Here is a 23,275-nt window from a genome sequence, read left to right as displayed (position 1 = left end):
GTTTGTGAATGGAGTAAACTGAGTTGGGAGGGTTGCCCTCGTTTCTGCAGTACATGATCTGGATTAGTCGATTAATAAATCAAATACCAGTGATAAATTCAAAAAATAATAATAATAAGAGCTGCAACTGTTGCTATCTAGGCCAATATTATATAAGGATGATATCCTACTTTCTCCATGAAAGCGTAAACCATTTTGTTAAAAGCCAATAATTTATATTATATAAATCTAATTTTGGATTACTAGAAAATCATTATTTTCGTATCTGCTAAGCAGTTGTATTATGAGATAATTCAGAAAATATATTCCTAATTTTTTTGGTTTATCTCAACTCATCAAATAGCCTTGGCGGCTAAGAAAAGTGTTATTCTATTTAGAGGTTATCGATTCGAACAATTGTACAGCAGGTGTAGAGTATATATGTGTAGTCAATTCTTTTTTTTAACATATGCTACCTTATAATCACTTATAAAAAAAACATTTTACCTCCCCTCATGTTGTTGAATGGTGAGGCATTATAAAGAGAAATGGAGTACCAATAACGTACTCATTAAGGATCAGCTTACCTTCAGGGATTTTGTATTGAACAACACAATATTTTATGTTAAGGGACGAATTTATAAAATTTTAAGAAAATGTAAACTTATAAAACTTTAAAGGAGAATAAATTTTCAATCGAAAATGCAAAGGAAATAACATATATAAGAATTTGAAAATTTTGAGGGGGCCTCGGTCCATCTTGGATAGCGGATGTATGAAAATCTGATCAACACTTTGAGCTGTTTCTGAACAGATGACAATATGTACTCTGTGTTTGCTGGAATTATCACAAAGCAGAATTTAAACGTATAATATAAGTTGGAAAATAGAAAAGCAAGAATCATAATAACAATGAGCCATATATCTATCTGAAATGCATGATAATTAGGTCATAAAATGCCCATAACTTGCTTAACTTCAATCTAAGAGACTAAGACAAGAGACAGGAGAAAAGGCATAAGATTGCAAATTTGCAGTGGTAGGATATCCTCAAAGTTTAGGAAGTTGATAAAGTGTTGCAACTGCTTGATTGAAAGATATTCATGATGAGGAACTAACTAAAGGTCTTTACGGTCCTCCGAGTATTGCATTTTCGATATCCTCTCTACTCAGTGCATAACTGAATCTCCTTTCCATGTCTCGTTCAAGATTCCCAGGTCCGCTCTTCAAATACCTGCACCATATGATACAGTCTTCTTAGCCCAATAAACGAGAAAATTCAGGAGAAGAATGCTATACAATGCTTATTTCTATCCATTTCACTTCCAATTCCCCCCCCCCCTCGTACGTCGGATGGAATTTAATTAAATTACACTGAGATCATCCAGCAATCAAATGCAATAAGTTTGAATGCGTTTGCAGGTCTTGATAAATTTCACTAAATAGAAACGGTTCTTTTTAGCAGATTGTCTGAGAAGAAGATACAGCTTGATCCAACCTAAGAAACAAGGTACACTAGAAAAGGCATTAGATATAGCCAAGGTCTGGAGCGAATTAAGCCTCCTCCAAAAACATCCTACGGTTAACATCCAAAATCTTTTGCTCATTCTCTCTAACCAATAGCATCAGTTTTCCAGCGCTTCTTCTTTTCTCTTCGTTCCTGGATTTCTATCCCGCTCTCTAAATTTATGCTAAAATGAGATATTGTGCAAAAAAGAACAGTAACCAGGTTAGTTAACATTCATGGTTTTTGCTTCATAAATCATAACTCGAAGATTGATTTACAAGCACGAAGCATTGCCTACATCCGTGCACCAATGATTGTGATCATCAATCCTGCTAATACTTGCAGAAGGTGGAAATGACCAAACCTTCCCAACTTTATACCTATCCTTAATCACTGCTTTTTTCGTTTCAGCTCTCGAATGTGCATTCTGTTTAACTCCAAGGAACTTGGTCAAGCCAACTACATTTTTTCATTAGCAACGCCTATTGCTAGTATTTCGCATAAAACGCCACGATATTTAATGGAACCTTTGTATTGTACTGTATACATGACTGCGATACCTACAATTTAGAAACTTATATGCCAACTTATGTTAGTCACTAGAAACTACAGAATGTTTGCTCCAGAACAGAAACTAAACAACATCAGCCTTTAGCGAAAAGGATACAGAAACTTCCCAATCAAAGTTATCAAAGTCTCAAGGCGCATCAAGGCGCAAAAGTGTCCTGGAGCCTTGAGGCGCGAAGCGCATGAAAGGCGCGGGATTCACGAAGGCGAGACGCATGAAATCCAAAAAATTGTAATACATGTATTTATTAATGCAATCAAACTCAAATATCATAGATACTCAATATTAGGCTTCAATAGAGTTCATTCTCAAACTCAAAATATCAACCTAACGTCATAAAAGCTATCAACAAGCAAGTCGCTAAAAATGATGTTTAACGTCGCAGATACCAGTCAAAGAAAAGGAGGAAGCGGCCGATCGATAGATTAGTATGTGTGGATTAGAAGGCCGATTGACAGTCAATTGAGGGTTTTAGGGGTCCTAAAAGGTGGTTCGTTTTAATACTAAAATAAGTCACGTCTTCACTATGTTACCTTGAAAACGATGGAACATAAAAAAAAAACTTAATATATAAAGTTTAATTAAAAAAACAAAATATACAGTAAATAGAATAATAAAGAAAGTAAAATTCAATAATAAGATATTATTTGATTATTTCATTGTTTGGGCCATAAAAACCTGGGCCAATAAAATAAATTTATCTGCAGCAGTAATAATGTATGGATGATATACATCAAAGCTTGTCTCAACTATACCAGACTAAATATCCAAAATTTTGTCAACCAATGATGGGGTTTTGGTGAAATTCGTAAAGTTGAAAATTAAAGTAGCATTTTGCTAATAATGTGATAATGGTGATAATGGAGATCACACGTGTCAGTATTCGATTCACAGACCCAGATTTCGTTGGATGAGAGATTCAATCAACTGTCCCTCACCTATAACTCAAACACCTTCTCCTTCAACATCCTAGCTTCTGTCTTCACCGTCTCCACAAAAAATGGCAACTGAAATGGCACTCGTAAAGCCTATCTCCAAGTTCAGTTCAAGCATTCCAATCTTCACCAACTCACGTTATGTGATGTTCACCACCATCAGGATGTCATCCACTTCGCAGCCAACAACAAAGACCGTCGTCAAGGGCGGCAAGAAAGCCGCCAAAACAACAATCAAAGAGACCCTTCTGATGCCGAGGTTATACTCCATCGACTTCGACGAGATGGAGACCCTTTTTAACACTGAAATCAATAAGAACCTCAACCAGTCTGAGTTCGAGGCGCTGCTTTAAGAGTTCAAGACGGATTACAACCAGACACTTCGTGAGGAACAAGGAGTTCAAGGAGGTTGTTGATGCTAGTAATAATTATAAGGTTTTAAGCCCACATCGCGTCTGACTGAGGCGCCTTAGAGCCTCGCTGCGCCTAGGCTATGTACCTCGCTTCAGTGTTGAAAAAGCCCCGTTCAGTGAGCCTCTACGCTTTTACGCCTCAGGCCTTTTTACAACTATGTTCTCAATAAACATCCGCGAATAACCAACAACTAGTCGGTCTAACGGAATGAGGCACTAGATCTCTTAAGCATGATCAGAGGTTTGAATCTTGGCATTGTGAATGGAGCAAATGGGTTGGGAGGCTGTAATACCTTATCCGGATTAGTCCATTAATAGATCATATCCATGTGATTAAACAAAGAAAAGAAATCACGGCATTGCCTAAGGGGTGCCTTTCTGGGTTAATGCAGTACAACTGTTGCATTGTGGTTTTTCAGCAAGACCAGATACCTTAAGCAATTCAATTGGACCCATGAATTTTCTTTTTTATGCAATTCAGTACAAGAAATACCAATTCTACAGCATCTAAAAAATTTCTGTAAACCCAGTTAACAATCAATCTAAAGAAAGATACCAATCTCAAATCAAACGAAACAGAAAACACCCAAAAGTAACAAATAAAATAAAATCAGCCTTTAGCTAAAAGCCGTTGTTTTACCTTATACAAAGATCAGTGACATCAAGAGATAACTGGGCATCCCAATCAGGTTTTTCAATCAACCAAACAGCACGGTCATCTCTGGTCTGATAAAACCCTAAGCTCCTAAGCCATGCTTCAATGCAGGGCAGGCTGTGGGAGTAAAGGGGCTTGTTCTTGTCCGGGAGTCTGCTGAGCCACTCGTCTTCTGCGGTCGACAACTCCCCTGCTTCCGACGATTTTGAAGAGACGAAAGTTGTGATTTTCCTTTGAGACTGAGGAACGGAGTAGGGAAACGAAAGAGATTTTTGGAAGAGAGAAAAACAGGGGAACTTCGGATGAGTTGACGAGGCATTCGTAGTAATGATGAAATTGGAGACATGAAAAGCAGACATTTTTTTCAGGTTTCAATTGTTAATTGTTTTCTGGGTTGATAATTTATTAACAATGGAAAATTAGAGTTTTCCAGGAAGACAACGGACTGCAAGTTGAACTGGACAAAAAAAACATATGATTTCCACTGTAAACTAAAACCCCATACCATTATTTTCTCCATCATGGATGGACGGTTGGGTTAGGGAATTTTCCTTTTATTTTTTTAAAAATAATATCTTTTGAAAAATACTAATAAATATTTTCGAAGTATAATTCCTTTTTCGTTTTCAAATATCTCATTTACATTGCATTCTTCATTAAACAAAGCATAAGGAACATGTCCATGCCACCCGAATCCATCCGTAACATAAAGGTGTAATGCCAAGTCCACTTTGCCCCTATTCTTTTATTAAAGTAATTTAATTTTATATATTTTTATTTCAGTTAAATAAATCATTTTTAAATAAAAATTATTAATCCTGCTAACGATGGTTGTTAATATGATATTAATTGGTTAATAGATATTTTAATTTGAACCGATAGTATATTTAACTAAACTTAAAATAAATTAATTTTAAATTTATTTATAGATTAAATTCTCTTTTTACTTTCATAGTGTATTACCATAACCTGTTTATAGATTAATCTTAGACTACAAATTACGTCGTTTGGTCTTTATTTAATTTACTTTTCTTTAGTTGGTACTCTTTTGTTTATATATGTAACCTATTATGATTAAATGAGAAGAAATAGATTGTTAATATTAATAATAACAAACGTGAAGATATTTGGTAAAAAAAATAAGTATATCTCAATCGTTTATTTTATTTCATTCAACGGGTTTAAACTTGTGTAAAATTAAAAAAAATTTACATATTTTATAATTGGATCTTAATCCATATATATATATATGAAATAGCATGAGATAAATGTAATTACAATGTAATATTTATTTAGATGTTTTCTTAAACTATTGACAACACATACACCGACAAACATAATTGTTTGAACTCAAATTCTCTAGAGAAAATAACATTCTCTTTTATTGCTCTATAAGTTTAACTTTGTATACGTGTGTGTGTATACACTATGTTTTCATGGTAAATAAAATAAGTATTTCCTCCCATTCGTTTAGGCTGATATCATCCATATAAGGCTTTCCCATTTATGAAGTTAGAGATTTGGATTTGGAACTGAAATAATAAATCACAATAGCAGCTAGGGTATAAACAAACTGAGAGTATTACTGAACTCGACTCAATTCGAAAGTTCTGAAATGGAATTCGATTAGACTCAAAAACATGTAAGCTTAAAATTTTAAATTCGACTCGAACTCGAAATTCTGAACTGAAGCTCGTGAGTAGCTTTAAAATGCTCGAAACAAAGAGGAAAAATTCTTAAACTTAACTCGATTGAAACCTCAAACTCAAACTTGAACCGAAATCTTAAATAAATGAAAACCTTAATGTATTTTTTAAATCAACACATAAATGGTAATTTTATTAATAATTTATTTTTAAAAAAAATCTTAATATATTCTATTTTCGAGCTCGTTAAGAATTCGAGTCAATCCACTCGATCCAAGTATTTATCGAGCCTTAACCGAATCGATCTCGAGTAACTCGCGATATGTCTCGTCTCATTTACGGCCCTAATAACAGCCAGCCAGGTTCAGTTAAACTATAGCTTCATTTGACTAGAAGAATCGCCTACATTGAAAAATGCATGGAAGTTTGATGATTCCTTCAATTAAGCTTACAGTGTGCTGCAAATCACATTCCTTTTTTACTAGAAACACAAGCTCAATATATCAGCCTGCCTACCTCATATTTCGAACTCGGATAATCTTCGAATACAAAACTAGAATCGTCTTTAGAGGGGAATTAGAAAAGGAGAAAAAGAAAAGGGGGCAGTGAATAATAGTCACATAGACCAAGAAATCTGGAGAAACATTAAAGGCTAAATAATAAGACATACATGCATAGCTCCTATGAATAACGTAATGTGAGGCAGTTCCCAAACCTAACCTGAATACTCTTCTCTGTGACCATTTGAAACTATAAATAGCATGAAGAATATAATTCGGTCAAATCGGATTCATTGAAAAACCGCTACACTTTTCGGACCTGGATATTGTGAGTCGACTGGAATCGCCAGATAGGTTGTCTGCCACTCTGAACAAGAGAGACCTCCTCTCCTTCTTTCACCATTCCTTGCCTCTGTAGATCAACCGTCGAGTTCATCATGAAACAAGCACATAATAATTCTAGCATGCGTTATGAAAAATAGTCCTTTTGCAAGAAAACGGCGTAATCAATTGAACCAAACTCCAAAGTATACTGAAGTTTAGGATTGTCAGATACAATTTGCCCAAAATAAACATTAACGGATGCATGAACAACTAAATCTCTAGTTATCATCCAATTAAAGGGAAACTTCAGAATGAATAATCTGGTAAAATCTTACCTGCAACAAAGCTAAAGCCTTCTCAAAGGTTTCCTCAGCATCATCTAAGAACTCCATGTATATGGGACATACTCCTTGATATAAAGCTAATCGTTGCTGTACCCTTTTTCTGCATGACGGATAAAGTCATAGTCAAACTTTCGAGATCATAAAGTCCAGTAATGGTTGAATCCTCACATCGAAAATTACAATACTGGAGAAATGTTGCACATCTGAATTCGTAGATAATTATCATCCCATTTGGAACTAATATATTCATCAAGTCAGACTCAAATAGGGCAGACTGTTATTATTATGGCATTATGCCATAGCAGAAGATGAATAAGACAGTGGAGAAAGAACCGAGATACAGGAACCATACAGTAACCAATTTGCAATTCAGGAACAAGTCAAACTCACTCATTTGTGAAGGCAAAGATAGTGCCAGATGGACGATAATGGCTAAGTAATATAGCCATGAAACCAGTTCTAGTGAAGACAACAGTGGAGATTCCAAGAGTATTTGACATCATAGTTGCATGATAAGCAAACATCTCACTCATATAATTCTACAGAGAATAAGTAACTGCAATCAGAATTGATAGTTAACCAAAAAAATTAAAGCTTTATGAAATGTTGACCAAGAAACAAAGGTAAAAAAAGAAGGCATAAAGCATGTGGGAACTGGAAAGTGCATATAACATGTTAAATGACCTTGAAAGCTTGACCTAGATTAGGTGGCATTTCACCACCAGATATGGTTGCTTCAGTTCGTAATGCAACTGTATGCATCACTTTAACAGCTTTCAATGGGAACCTGCAAGAAAGTGAAACCCATTTACTAAAGTGCACTTAGGTAGAGTAATTTGCACATTGTTCATACAATTCCCATTCGAGAAAAGATAAAGCAAGGGGGCAGATATGGCATTCTAGTTTTATGTCCCAAAGAGTTTTGGTAAGTTTCTAACTTCACCAACTAGGATCCAAAAATATCCATATAAACCTTGCATATTACATCAAAGGAATTTTCTACATAAACAATTACTCAAATATGGAACATTGTTATTAGCACAAGACAAAATGAAATCCTTACCTACTTGTAATGGCAAAAATAGCAAGGGTGGCATGCCATATAAGGAAAAAATTAAGGTACGAAGAGGAGCAAGTAAAATAAAATTTCTAAAAATTCCATGTAAAAACTTAAATAACTTACTTTCCATGAGCTGTTTCTCCAGAAAGCATGACAGCGTCAGCACCCTCACGAACAGCAATGGCAATGTCAGATACCTCTGCTCTGGTTGGTGTTGGATGAACAATCATACTTTCAAGCATATTGGTTGCCACAATAACAGCTTTCCCCATGCTTCGACAAATTCTAATTATCTCTTCCTACATTTTACACCAACTAGAACTCTGAGTGGCCAAGTAACAAATGAATTTCTTTACAAGTAAATAAAGTCTGTTTGATGAATTATCTTTTACTGTTCAATAAAAAAAAACTAAACCAACCTGCAAAAGAGGAACCTCCTCGATAGGAAGCTCTGCACCAAGATCTCCTCTAGCAACCATTGCCTAAAAGAAGAGAACAAGAATTACTTTCTACACATCACATAAATGGTGAAATGACAATAACTAAATTTTATTGTTGAATCATATTATCATCAGAAGCGGGCCAAGTGCCTAAAGTTCAAAAATGGTACTTAATATTTTTAAAAAGCAAGTTCTCGGATGGTATTTGATATTAGAAAAAGCCTCATAACATTTTAGCACCAATTTTCCTAAAAAATTGAAAATATTTTTCTTCAGCGAACGTACAGCTGAATGTATGAAATAGACAAAACTACCTACACCTTCATATAAATGCATAAAACATAAACCTAAAATTTAGCAGCATTAACGATTCAATAAAAAAAATAAGTGATCACCCCATCGGAAGCTGTTATAATAGAATGCAAATTTGGAATAGAATCTGCACTTTCAATTTTCACAATAACATGAATATCTGCATCACAAACTGCCAAAAGCAAAGGAAAAAAGACATCAGTAGAAGAGAATTTAAAGCATATACCAGAGCCACAGTTATTATTTCACTAAAGAAAACTATAAGATAAAAAAAATACTCTGCAGATAATTCTTCAACTCATGAACCACTTCTGCATCTTTAACAAAGGAAACAGCATAAAAATCAACTTTATTGTCTACTCCAAATTTTATGTCATCCCAGTCCTTTTCTGCATAAACCAACAAAAATGAATAACCCATCATTCTCAACCCTATATAGAAAATGTGGGATAAAAGGGTGAAAGAAGAGGAAAGTGGAAATTCTACAAAGTAATAGAAATTGGAACAATTAAAATTCGAGGACCAACCTGTAATAGAAGGCAGTGTAGCACTTTTTCCTCGGACATTTAAATGCCGCCTAGATTTAAGCTCACCACCATCAACTACTTCACACTTCACTGAATCTTCTGTCTTAGACTTCACTAAAAATGACATCATACCACCTACATCATGAATCAGTAGACAGAAGAACATGTAATCAACAAAATGACAATGTCAGCCGAGAATTTTCTTGGTTTTTGTGTTCATAGTCTAGTTCATACTATTTAGCACACTAAACTCTTGTTTGATAATGAAAGGATGCACATTAGCCTTGGAATGTAAAGATGATTCTATATTACAAGGTACTTTTGCTCAGAACCAGCTTGGTATGAAAACATGCACGCTAGCTGCCGGTGTTAGGATAGGGGGCCATGATTAACAAACTTTAAAAGTAAACAAAACCTGCAAAATTTTGCAGTCTGTTGAAGTTCAAGACTTCAAGGAAGCATACCATCAACGAGAAGCATGTCACCAATTTCTACGTCATTAACAAAATCATCATAGTTGACACTGACACAATCAAGTGTCCCAACTCCTCTTCTAATTGTAAAAGTAAATTCCTGCCCAGTTGTTAATGTAATTGGTTGGGGCAGGTCGCCACTCCTAACCTCAGGGCCCTAATAAACAAAACCAAGCACTCATAAGAACACAATAAATGAAATGATAGAATTATCAGAAGAAAATTACGTATTATTAGTTATTATTGTTGCCTACAACACTATATACAACAAATTTAAGGGTCCATAACCTCACAAGTTTAACAAATTAATGAAGTCAAAAACTATATTTTCACACATCTACATATATATAAGTTAAACAAATTAATGAAGTCAAAAACTATATGCACACACACACGCGCGCGCGCGCACACACACACATATTTCAGTCTCTCTTATTAAGTACTCAAACCAGATACTGACTAACATACTGTCACTTGTACATACTTGCTGGTCTTACTCCAAAATAGAGTGCTAGCATGACCATAACCAAATCTGTATTCAAAATCCAAGAAAAATTCGGCATGATCATATAGGTTTATGATAAAGGCAATGTCTGAGATGAAAAAATCCTGATAAAAAGTTTGAAAACGTCCCTCTGATGTCTAATTCCCACAACACCAAACTCGTAGACACAAGCAACCTGGCATAACTGCTTTTACACAATAAAAGGAAAATGAAATTGAGGGAACTTGCCTTGGTATCAAGCATGATAGCAATGGTGTTGTCTTTGGATTGTGCATTATATTCCTTGACTAAATCAATAACTTTCTGATGGGATGCATGGTCTCCATGAGACATATTCAAACGAGCAACATTCATTCCAGCCTCAGCCAATTTCCATATCATTTCCCGTGTGTTTGTTGAAGGACCAATTGTGCAAACAATCTTTGTTTTACGTCTAACAATTGGCTTGGACCACATACCAACTGATGTATCGCCTACTTGCTGAATCCCCCTTAGCTGCTCATATTGTTCCTCCCTCTAAAGAACAAAAATGGTCAGAAAAATTACAAGCAATAATTTTTGGCTATTTTCTACATGAAATTGTCCGTGATAAGTGATTTGATTATAGATACAAGTAACAGAGATCAAAAGCATAGTGCCTACATCATAGAACAAACAATCCCTCATCCTAATCCTATACCAGTGTAAATAAGAAGAAAAAACTTGAATTTAAAGTGAAACACAACGTGAAGTTCAGACTAGGTAGTTTTAACCGAAAACTTAATTTGTTATAGAATTCAAGGTTCCTTTTCGTTATTGGCGAGGGAAAACAGTTGAACGTAATGCCCCTGCCCCCTATAATTAATCTTTTATGTTGTTACTCTTTGGATAATTTCTTTAGCACAAAAACAACCGACGCTGCACAAACACTGGCTTGTAATCTCACTGGAAATGTCGACTGAGTCCTACATTTTGACCATTTATAGTACACAGTTCTCGAAAAATTCCCCAATTTTACAAGGAAAAAAACATTCTTTCTATGGATATTGCAAATTTCACTCATAGGATAATGCATTCTCAACAAAACAAACAGAACCCTATCAACTTGACCCTCCCCATGATAATACTATCACTCCACTTATAATTCAACTCCAATCGCTTGCTCAACTTCTAAAATAAATAAAAATCAACTAAGATCTAGACAGAGTCGATTCGATTTTTCTCCTTTTTTTATTTAGCAAGCGTTGCCAGAAAACGAACGCAAACGAAAGAGGAGGATGAAAAGGTTCAAAGTGGCACAAACCTTGCGAACATCCTCAGGTGAGACGGGAATAACTTCGGGGTCGGCACGTGAGGCTCTCTTAGCATTAATCCTAGAGTTTCTCCTAACCACTACTGCCTTGCTCTTCTTCGAGTCAGGTGTCAGCACTTTGGAAGCGAAGCTGGATGGCTTAAGCTTCTCTGCTCGCTCTTGAACGGATCCAGATTCTTTGCTTAAGAAGTTTGCGTGGATGGATCTATAGGCCACCGTTTGAGCCATCGCAAAAATGAGAGAGAGAGGAAGCGTTAGGTGATATTTTTAAGGACGAAATCGGAGGTTGGGGAAATCGCCGCTATATTTGGCGGAAGCTGAAAACAAAGGGGGGCTGGACTCTGGAGAAGGAACAGAGCTTAGTTTGTATCGACAACAGTAAGGACTTTGGAGGCTTTTTTTAATCCTGTTGCGTATTGCATGACTTTGTATACAGTTGAGAATTTGATAACCACGTAATGGGCGGCTTGGATTGAACTACAGCCGATCATGGATCGGGTCGGGTTAGATATAGACTAGGATTAACAGATGCCGTGGTATGATTTATGTTTTTTTAATTAATTATTGACATCCAATCTATTGATCGATTAATCCAGATTGAATAGTATAGAGGTGAGGGCGACATTTCCAATCTATTTTGTTCCATTCGCAAATATCAAGGTTCAAACTCTTGACCGAGATCTAATGTCTAATCCTACTAAAATTATTAGTTTTATCAATATATGTAACAATTATTAAGCTTGGTGTATTGATCAACTGTTATTTTAGGTCTCAGATCTTAGATTCGGTCTTCTTCAAACTCAAATTATATTTCATAAAATTATTGCATCAATTATAGTTTAACTTAAATATAATTTAATTCAACCATGAATCAAACGCTTAACTTGGTTAAGTGATTAAGTGGTTCTTACACCACTAAATTGAGGATCAAATTTAATATTATACAAGTTTACTTGATCGCATATCATCAATCCTGTTAACATTTAATTACTAATGGTTTGATTAAAATCAAAATGAAAGTTTAATAATTTAAATAATAGTTGTTTTATTTAATGATCAAAATAAAATCTATCCTATAATTTAGTGACTAATTGAATAATTTATACTTATATCATGATCTACTTTGACAACATTACATGATAACGAAACCAAATAAAATGGATTAACAAATCCCAGACCAGCACCGCTAAGCAAAACTAACGATGAATATCGCTGAACGTCATTAATTTAATTTATATAAATTTAAAATTCTTAAAGACTCAACGTATAATTATCAGTTAATTATAAATTTAAAGATAAATTATTTAAAATAAAATATTAATTACATTATTTTTTATAATATTTTTTGGGTACACTATATCAGTTACCACGTAACTATAGCCTCTTTTCATTCTGACCACCATTTTTTAATTTTTGTCAATCATGTCACCCAACTATTTAAATGCATTCAATTAAACCACTTGTCGCTAACATTTAGCAGAAGTGTTGACGTGATAGTTAATAAAATTGGTATGATTACACATTTGATCATTGTTATTTATATATTCTATTAATTTGGTCTCAATTTTAATAATTAAAATAAATTTAATATTCGAATAAGATCGTGTCATGTGTCATTAATGCCAAATATCACGACACGTGCTGCCACTTGATTGGAGGATTTAATTTAAGTTTCCACCAATGAGAGGGTGAATGGAAAGAAAATTAAGAATAGGGTGAAAATGGATTATACCAATTAATAGAATATATAAAAATAAATCCTTCAATCGAGTGACGATACGTGTCATAATATTTGGTACTAGTGACACGCGGCACGATATGATTCAAAGATTAAATTTATTTTAATTTATTAAAATTATGACCAAATTAATAGAATATATAAGTAACAATGACAAAATGTGTAATTATGCTAATTTTATTAATTGTAACATCAACACTTCCATTAAATGTTAATGCAAGTAGCCTGATTGAATGCATTTAAATATTTGGGTGACATGATTGACAAAAATTCAAAAGTAATGATCAAAATAAAAAAGAACTATAGTTAAGTGATCACTCGTATAATCTACCCAAAAAAGATTATAGAAAATAATGTAACTGATATTTTATTTTAAAAAGTTACCTTTTAATTTTTAACTAATTTATAATTACACATTAAGTCTTTTAAAATTTTAAATTTGTATAAATTAAATTAATGATGCTCAACATGCTCATTGTTAATAATATTTGACGGTGTTCGTCAAACATGACAGATTCATCCTTTGATTTTATATTGATTTCTAATAATCAACAACAACAACAACAAAACCATATTCCCATATGCAATGAGGTAAGGGAGAGGTGGGGTAGTAGGCTACCCCAACGCCAAATTGAGAGCAATTTCCGTGGTAGACCTCCGACAGTAAGAAAATTAAAAATAAAGATAAGATACAATGACTGCATAAATAATAATCAAAAAAGGTTATTGATAATGAGAAACAGTCGTGGCGGCGTTGGCCATCCATCTGGCAATAAGGACAACAACATTTTTGTCAAAAAAAATCATCAATTTATTGTCAGATTTAATGTTCCATCAATCAAATAGATATAGGTATATGTAGGATGGGTCGAGTTTTCGGTCAATTTAAATTGTATAAAAAGTTATACATTTTTCATCCCGTCTAAATTTGATTTTTTATTTTAAGATAAAATTTGAATCTGACTCTACCCGACCCGAAATAATATATTTATGAAAATTATTATTTTTATTCAATAAAAATAGAAATTTAATTAAAAAATAATATATAAAGGAGTGTTATTACAATTATTCATAAATATATAAGGTAAAATTATATTTTTTTGGGTCGGGTCGAGTCAGATATTCTTCAAGACAGATTTTCGGTCATTCATTGGTATTCGAGATCTTTTGGTTGTTTGTATCCCAAGATATAACAATTAGATGATATACTACAGTGACACAACAGTAAAGATCACCAACTATCATTGCCTTTGTCTATCTTGACAGATTATTTTTGTGTAGATCTCTAACTTGGCAGTGATTCGGATAAAATTCAAGACTCACTTGATTGTCCTAGGTAAACTTTGAAATAGAAAGTAGATTTTTAGTAATCTTAGGAACATAAAGCAAGTTTTTAAGATGTAAAACTTGGTCATTATTACAAATCAGAGCAGACTATCCAACATGACAAATAGGAATAACATTTCCATTACCAACCTTCGCCTTACTTGATACTGGAAGAATTGAACCAACATTGAGATTAGTGAGATCACTAGTTAGAAGATATTTGGACCCTGAATCAAGGTACCAAACATTGTCCGTAACAACTTCTGGTGTTACCATAAAAGCTTGAGGACATGTATGTGATTGAAGTTGTTGATGCCCTACTTGATGAGAAACCATATGAGAAACAACTAAAGATTAAGCAGGAAGAAGTAAAGCATGTCTAGATGATGTAGATAAAACAAAAGGATGTGAGTAATTAAAAGGTTAGTCGTAAACAGTGTTATAAGGAATGACAACAGAGTTTCCTTTAGAGTTGTAGGTAGTATACATATTAGCTTGTCTTGAGTGTCCTCCTTGAGCACTTGAGAACCCCCTCTGTTAGAATTATTCCTAGGAGATTCATTCTTATAACTAATATCAAATATATAATGTGTACCAAAAAAAAAATATCAAATATATAATATCACCTGTCAACAAGGTGACCGATTCTTTCACACAACTGACATTGAGGTCTACTAGAAGAATTTCTACCACTGTGACCACGATCCCTATTGAAACCAAAACTATTTCCATAAGTGATATTAACACTTTCATTATCATAAGTGCCAATATCATACACTTTAGGCTGAACCTGAGAGCCACTTGAGTTAACATATGTTTGTTGAATATCAACATGAGCAGAAGCATTAAATTGACTAAGATTGTTCATTTGTCGAGCATCAACAATTAAAAGTATAGTGTGAACAATCTTAACATCAGAAGGAGTAGGACTTGCAGTGATCATAATTATAACATATTCAAATTCAGATGGCAGGCCATTCAAAATAGTATTGACGTGTTGATGGTCAGATATAACCTTACTACAACTAGCTAAACTATCACAAATAGACTCGATTTTCATTAAAAATTCTCTTATGCTCATATCCTGCTTCATTTATGAATGTAACTATCTTTGATATGACATTAATCAAGAGCTTGTTTTACCACTATATAACCTATGAAGAGTATGTCAAATTTCAGCAGAGGTATTATGCCCAATTAGGTGAGGTGAGACACTCTCACTCACAATAGAAAGAAGCCTGGATGCAAGGGCACCATCTTGCTTTTCAAACAACACGAAAACATGAATAATAATTGTGACTCCATCTTGAGTAATATATTGAGCAAGACTAGTGACATTGCTATCTATAAATTTTTGCAACCTATTCGTTTTAATAGTTAAAAAAAACTTGTTGATGCCAAAGTAAGTAGTTGTGATCGTCCAAAACAACATTTACTTCATAGTAGAAAATAAGACTTTGTCAGTATTATTACTCTGAGGATTGTTAGGGTTATTATTTTGTGAATTACTGCCATCACTACCATTATTATTATTCTCATTAGAGGTAACCATACTGAACTAGATCTGAGATAAAGAACCTCACAAACGAAAAAATAGAGATCAACAATCCACCAATTGCAGGAAAACATAAATAGAAACTTAAGAGACATATTTGAGAATTGTAGATGAACACCCAACACATCGAAACAGCATATCAACAAAGGTTCAAAGAATTGTATCAATCAAAGTCATTATCTTAAACAACGAACAATTGAGAACATAAACACTAGGCAAACAGAATATGCAAATAGCGAGAACATGAAAGCGAACTTATAAAGTACCGAAAGAAGAGATCAAGATTGTTGAAAACATTTTGATATTTCGATATAACAAATTAAGTTAAATGAATTTTAAGATTTTACAAATGATTTTCTAAGGTATATTCGAATTAATTAATCGGATATCAAATTATTACTCCAAGTCTTTCAAGATCAATTTTAATCCTTACTAAATGTGTAAAATTGTGATTTGTACTTAAACTATTTTTGAAACAATTTTCACGAAGTATTTTGAACCAAAATCAAGCCTTAAATCAATTTTTCAAAGGCATGCACCGATGCATCAATCCATGCATCGATGCACCATTGAATAAATTAAACATCGAATGCATTTCATGCATCGATGCACTTGGGTTTTATTAAAACACCGAATGCATTTCATACATCGATACACAAGCAATGCACCGATGCACTCAGGCTATTTTTAAACATCGAATGCATTTTATGCACCGATGCACTCAGGCTATTTTCAAACATCAAATGCATTTTATGCATCGATGCACACTTGGTGCACCGATGCACTAAGTGTTCCAACGGTCAAAATATTTGAATTTTACACTGATGCACCGATGCACTATGGTCATGCATCGATGCACCGATGCTCCCAACCAGTTTTATTAATTGTTTTCACACAATAACGACTCTATTGACTCCACTAATCATCCCCAACGTTCAGAAGTGATTCAAGGTGTATTTAAACAAGCTTAGAACCATTGATCAAAACAAGAAACATCAAGCAACTAGAATCACGAGAGAATCAAAGAGAAAGCATCAAACCTCAAGTTTGAGCATATCAAGCCTATTTTTCAATCAATATTCATTTTGCTTTCAAGAACACTTATTGTGCTCAATTATATTTATTCTTGAGTGTTCTTTTTTGTTCTATAATTGTGCAAACATCTTACCTTGTGAGGTTTTTCTTGTAAGTTTGCGAAATTTGTAATCTTATCTTTGAGAAAGAGTGTTCTCAAGAATTGGGGTATAATTCTTGAGGGAATTGTAAGGTTATCTCTTTGGCCTCAAAAGAAATAACAAATTAGTGAATTTGTTAGAAAATCCTTAGTGTGGATAGCTAAGGTAGTGGACGTAGACTTTGTTGAGAAAGTCGAACCACTGTAAATCGCTGTGCAATTACTTTCAATTTTCTGCAAAAGCTTCCACCAAAATTTTAATTGCCAATTCACCCCCTCTCTGCCGATTCCATCGATCGATTAACTCAATAATTGGTATCAGAGCCTAACTCATTTGAAGGTTTAATCGCCTTTTGAGTCGATTCGGGAAGAGTTACATCGATAATGAAAGTCATCAATGGCTTCCACTTCAAACTTTGACTCTGGTCTCGATTCGATGCCCGTCAACAAACCTCCTTTCTTTAATAGGGCTAAATATGCCTATTGGAAAAATAGGATGATGTACTGCATTCAAGCAAGTGACATGGGAGCATGGAATGTCGTAGAATAATTATACATCAAGCCTCTCACTCATCCAAGATTGTGGAGTGAATGAGAGACAAGAATGTTCCAGATCAACTCTAAAGCCATCCATATCATATTTTGTGCTCTTGGACTAGATGAATACGGAAGAGTTTCATCTTGTACAACCGCCAAAGAAATATTAGACAAACTTCAAGTCACTCATGAAGATACCGATGAGGTAAAGAAATCTAAAATTAGTATTCTAACGCATAGCTATGAAAATTTCAGGATGAAACCAAATGAAGATATCAAAGCTATGACGGATAGATTTTCAACGATTACCAATGGTCTCAAATCATATAGAGAGATCATTTCAAATGAAAAGCTTGTGAGGAAGTTAGTCTACTCCTTTCCAAAATCGTGGCAATCAAAGAAGACGGCAATCATCGAGTCAAGGACCTAACGTCCTTAACTCTTGAAGAACTAATCAGTTCCCTTCTCACTCATGAAATGATGCTTGAAGATGAAGTGAACCTCGATAAGATTGACGAGACACCAAAGGAGAAGGAGAAGAAGAAAAACATTGGAGTTGCTCTCAAATCCACAAAAGATGAGAGTGATTCAAATGACGATGATGATGACGAGGAAATGGCATTATTTGCCAAACGATTCAGAAAGTTGATTATGCCCAACCGAGGAAGAAAATTCAAACGTCATGAAGGCTTCAAAACTGATTCAAAGGAGAAAAACCTGATCATTTGCTATGAATGCAAAAAGCCGGGGCATGTCAAATATGATTGCCCATAATTGAAGAAAAATGGTCAATCCAAAAAGAAGCACAAGTCTCATGTAGCTACATGGAGCGATGAATAAGTTTTCGATGAAGAGGAACAAGAAGTTGCAAACTTGTGCTTGATGGCTATCGGGGAAGATTCTAAGGTAACCTCTAACTCATTCGATTCGGATAAATTATCTTATGATGAGTTATTAGAGGATTATAATGATTTGGCTTTGTATTATAAGACTATATTTTCAAAATACAAAAATGATATTTCAAAATTGAAAAATGAAAATAGTCTTTTATCCAAGACTAACAATGAGCTTGAAAGTAAGATCAAAGAATTACATATCAAAATTAATGATTTTGAAAAGAAAATTATTGATTTGCATAACTTACTTTCAAAAGTTCATGATGATCATCAAAAGAATATTAATGATCATCAAAAGAATATTGATGATCTTAAAACTTCTTTTAATAAGGTTGGTACAAAAAGTTTTGAAAAATGTGAGAATTCAAAATCCAATTTTGTTAAGAAAAGTTTTAGAAACTACAATCATAGAAGTCCTCAAAGAACTTCAAATGGTAAAATCATTAGAAGTATATGGGTTCCTAAAGAACTCATTACTACTAAAGATAAAAATGTCGTTCATAAACGGATACCTAAGGGGACAAGGATTTTAGAAACTAACCCAAAAGAATTTGGGTACCAAAAATTAGAAATTAATCTATGTTTGTATGAAAAGGAGCATTGCTACAAGGCACGAGAAATAAATCCAAATTCATGGTATCTTGATAGTGGAAGCTCGAGACACATGACCGGAGACAAAAGCCGGTTCATAGAGCTTAACGTCAAAAATGGAGGAGAAGTGACTTTTGGTGATAATTCAAAAGGTCACATTGAAGGTATTGGTACTATAGGTAATATCTCTTCCATACAAATTAAAAATGTGTTATATGTTAATGGATTAAAGCATAATTTATTGAGTATTAGTCAATTATGCGATAAGGATTCAATGTCATGTTTGAAATTAATGGTTGTAAAGTCATTGACATTGCATCTAATCGGATTATGCTTGTTGGTCATAGAATAGGAAACATATACATGGTGCATTTAGACTCTATTGATATGACTTATTTGTGCTTAGTTGTTAAGGATGAACATGATAGTTGGTTATGGCATAGGAGACTAGGACATGCTAGTATGAGTGTTTTACAACGGCTAATTCAAGAAGACTTAGTAAGAGGGTTGCCTAAGCTTAAATTTGATAATGATAAAATCTGTGATTCTTGTGCTAAAGGAAAAAAAAGCGAATTTCTTTTAAATCCATTAATGATATATCGACTAGTAGAGTATTACAATTGATCCATATATATCTTTTTGGGCCAACTAGGACTGCTAGCTTGGGTGGAAAACAATATGCATTTGTCTTGGTAGATGACTATTCTAGATATACTTGGGTTATTCTTAAGTACTAAAGATGAAGCATTAGAAAATTTCATCACATTTTCAAAAGTAATCCAAAACGAAAAAGGTTATTCTATCACTAGTGTTAGAAGTGATCATGGCACTGAATTTGAAAATCTTGGATTTAATGAGTTTTGTAATTCTAATGGTATTAGCCATAAATTTTCAGCACCTAGAACCCCTCAACAAAATGGAGTTGTTGAGAGGAAAAAATCGACCTTTAGAAGAAATGGCTAGAACCATGCTTTGTGAAAATAATTTGCCAAAATATTTTTGGGCGGAAGCCACAAATACCGCTTGTTATATTATTAATCGAGTAATGATTAGGTAATTTTTAAAGAAAACTCCATATGAAATTTTCAAAAATAAAAAGTCTAGCATTAGTTATTTTCATCATTTTGGATGTAAATGTTTTGTTTTAAACAACGGTAAAGAAAATCTTGGCAAATTTGATGCTAAAAGTGATGAAAGAATTTTTCTGGGTTATTCCTTAAATTCTAAAGCTTATCGTGTATTTAATAAAAGAAATTTAGTTGTAGAAGAGTCTATACATGTTGTTTTCGATGATAATCCCCTTCCGAGAAGGATTCTTGTGTTAATGATGATGTAGGTATTGTACAAGCAAATGACATTAGACATGAATTTGGAGAATCATCATCATCAAAGGAGGAAACGAAAGATAAGGAAACTCATGATCCTTTAGAGAATCCAACCATTGAAGAAAGGGAAGTTTCTTATCCAAGAGAGTACAACTATGTCAAGGATGGTGAAATTATAGGTGATCCATCCAAAGGGGTAACTACTCGATCTTCTCTTAGAAATATTTGTAATTATGTTGCATTTATTTCATGCATCGAGCCTAAGAACATCAAAGAAGCATTAAAAGATGAACATTGGATTATGGCTATGCAAGAAGAGTTAAATCAATTTGAGAGAAGTAACGTATGGACATTAGTTTAAAGGCCTAGTAATAAATCTACTGTAGGTACTAGATGAGTATTTAGGAATAAGCTTGATGAGAGTGGTAATATAGTGAGAAACAAGGCTAGACTTGTTGCTTAAGGGTATACTCAAGAAGAGGGCATAGACTATGATGAAACATACGCTCCCGTAGCTAGGATGGAAGCAATTAGAATGTTATTAGCATTTGCATGTTTTCATGAATTTAAATTATATCAAATGGATGTTAAAAGTGCATTTTTAAATGGTTTTATAAAAGAAAAAGTGTATGTGGAACAACCTCCAGGTTTTGAAGATTCAAAATTTCCGGATCATGTTCTTAAATTGACAAAAGCATTTTATGGTTTAAAACAAGCTCCTAGAGCTTGGTATGAAAGATTGTCAAACTTTTTAATTGAAAAAGGTTTTTCAAAAGGGAATGTTGACACTACATTATTTTTAAAGCATAAAGGTAAAGATTTATTAGTAGCTCAAATTTATGTTGATGATATAATATTTGGTTCTACTAATGATGTTCTTTGCCAAGAATTTTCTAAGCTAATGCAAAGTGAATTCGAAATGAGCATGATGGGGGAGCTCTCATTTTTCTTGGGACTCCAAATCAAGCAAAGAAAATATGGCATCTTCATCAATCAATCTAAGTACGTCAAAGATATGCTCAAGAAATTTGGACTGGAAAATGGCAAGCCTCATGACACTCCAATGAGCTCTTCAACAAAGCTTGACTTAGATGAAGGAGGCAAATGTGTAGATGTTAAATTATATAGGTCAATGATTAGATCTTTACTGTATCTAACTGCAAGTAGATCGAACATTATGTTTAGTGTTTGCTTATGTGCTAGATTTCAATCATGCCCTAAGGAATCACATTTACTAGCTGTTAAGAGAATCTTTAAATACCTTAAGGACACTCCTAGTTTAGGACTTTGGTATCCTAGAGACTCTAGCTTTAGCTTGCATGCCTTTTCTGATGCGGATTATGGAGGATGCAAATTAGAAAGGAAAAGCACCTCCGGTATTTGCCAATTCTTTAGAAATATGTTGATTTCTTGGTTTTCAAAGAAACAAAATTGTGTTGCATTATCTACCACTGAAGCGGAATACATTTCAACCGATAGTTGTTGTGCACAAGTTTTATGGATGAAACAACAACTTTTTGATTATGGAATTGAAGTAGGTACTATTCCTATCAAGTGTGACAATACTAGTGATATTTGTCTCACTAAAAATCCCATCCAACACTCTAGAACTAAACACATTGAAATAAGACATCACTTCATTAGAGACCATGTCACTAAGGAAGATGTAGTTCTAGAATTTGTTGATACTTTGCATCAATTAGCAGATATCTTTACAAAGTCTTTAGACAAGGAAAGATTTTGGACACTTAGGAGAGAATTAGGTTTGACCAACCTATCTTCACTTAGTGTTTAAAATAATTTTAGCACTTTTAAGAATAAATGAAAAATGATTATAATAATAACTTTTGATTGCATTCTTTGCTATTAGTTAGGGGGAGTTTATCTTGCTTGATGAAAATTAATTTTATGTTCAAATAAAATTTAAAGGATTAATTTGATTGATTGAACATGATTAATCTTCAATATATGAGTTGCCAATACCACTAAATCTAATTAATTTAGCATTTTAAGTGTTTAAAACAGATTTTTGACATTTCTGTGCTTCATGAATTGATACACTTAACAGTGCATCGATGCATCCCTTTGAATGTGAATCGATTCATCATGTTGATGCACGCCTTGAATGTGCATCGATGCACAGGGTCATGCATCGATGCATCCGTCTGGTTTTGGGTTAAAATGCCTTATTTTTTTCATTTTCTCAAACCTTAAAACTAAAATCTCTCCCGCCGTTCGTCCCTCTCTCATTCTAAATCCTCCTCTTGCTCAAAATCATCAGAAAATCATCGGTTTCTTCGTGCTTTTCATCTTTAAAACCTGCTTATATCATTAAATCGTGCAAAACAACTCCTCATCCCTCTCAATCTGCATTTTCAAGGTAATATTTCAAAAACCTCTATTTTATTGATTTTTGATTTTAGAACTAGTTTTGATTAGTTCTAGGATGAACATTATATCGGTCATTGATTGTTTGTTGGTTCTAAACTAGATTTTACTACCAATTTCGTCAAAAACAAACAATTTTTCAAGATTTTTCTTTGAATTTCGAAATTTAAAAAAAATATGATTTCGAAAGTTAGTAATTTTTTTGATTTAATTGTTTTGTTTTCATGAAAACTATATTATGATTATCAAATATTATTTTTAAATAG

At 33.6% G+C, this 23,275-nt stretch overlaps 2 protein-coding genes across 2 annotated transcripts; both read right to left on the bottom strand.

The window, feature by feature from the left end:
* Positions 1 to 926: 926 nt before the first annotated feature.
* LOC120167032 lies at positions 927 to 4,567 on the bottom strand. Its single transcript, XM_039176162.1, has 2 exons — positions 4,043 to 4,567; positions 927 to 1,213 (listed from the first exon to the last, which is right to left on the bottom strand). Exons 1-2 carry the CDS (start codon positions 4,414 to 4,416, stop codon positions 1,108 to 1,110), a joined length of 480 nt encoding a protein of 159 aa, XP_039032093.1. The 5' UTR covers positions 4,417 to 4,567; the 3' UTR covers positions 927 to 1,107.
* Positions 4,568 to 6,299: 1,732 nt separating this feature from the next.
* LOC120166988 (plastidial pyruvate kinase 2-like) lies at positions 6,300 to 11,863 on the bottom strand. Its single transcript, XM_039176134.1, has 12 exons — positions 11,471 to 11,863; positions 10,417 to 10,704; positions 9,675 to 9,840; positions 9,211 to 9,345; positions 8,962 to 9,072; positions 8,767 to 8,855; positions 8,351 to 8,413; positions 8,055 to 8,230; positions 7,556 to 7,658; positions 7,262 to 7,410; positions 6,863 to 6,971; positions 6,300 to 6,615 (listed from the first exon to the last, which is right to left on the bottom strand). Exons 1-12 carry the CDS (start codon positions 11,705 to 11,707, stop codon positions 6,508 to 6,510), a joined length of 1,734 nt encoding a protein of 577 aa, XP_039032065.1. The 5' UTR covers positions 11,708 to 11,863; the 3' UTR covers positions 6,300 to 6,507.
* Between the last annotated feature and the right edge of the window lie 11,412 nt (positions 11,864 to 23,275).

This window comes from Hibiscus syriacus, unplaced genomic scaffold (genome assembly GCF_006381635.1).
Source record: "Hibiscus syriacus cultivar Baekdansim isolate YM2019G1 unplaced genomic scaffold, ASM638163v2 tig00111659_pilon, whole genome shotgun sequence".
In the NCBI taxonomy this organism is placed as follows: Eukaryota; Viridiplantae; Streptophyta; class Magnoliopsida; order Malvales; family Malvaceae; genus Hibiscus; species Hibiscus syriacus.
The sequence above is the reverse complement of the archived record's forward strand: the minus strand, read 5'-3'. Positions and strand labels throughout refer to the sequence as shown.

What these genes read in the sequence shown, in the direction of transcription:
- LOC120166988 (XM_039176134.1), bottom strand. Translation starts at nt 11,707, where the DNA reads ATGGCTCAAACGGTGGCCTATAGATCCATCCACGCAAACTTCTTAAGC. An exon ending in TGACATGCTTCTCGTTGATG is followed by an intron (nt 9,346 to 9,674) that starts GTATGCTTCCTT and finishes TTCATGATGTAG; the next exon opens with GTGGTATGATGTCATTTTTA. An exon ending in ATCTTTGCCTTCACAAATGA is followed by an intron (nt 6,972 to 7,261) that starts GTGAGTTTGACT and finishes TCCGTCATGCAG; the next exon opens with AAAAAGGGTACAGCAACGAT.
- LOC120167032 (XM_039176162.1), bottom strand. Translation starts at nt 4,416, where the DNA reads ATGTCTGCTTTTCATGTCTCCAATTTCATCATTACTACGAATGCCTCG. An exon ending in GTCACTGATCTTTGTATAAG is followed by an intron (nt 1,214 to 4,042) that starts GTAAAACAACGG and finishes CATATGGTGCAG; the next exon opens with GTATTTGAAGAGCGGACCTG.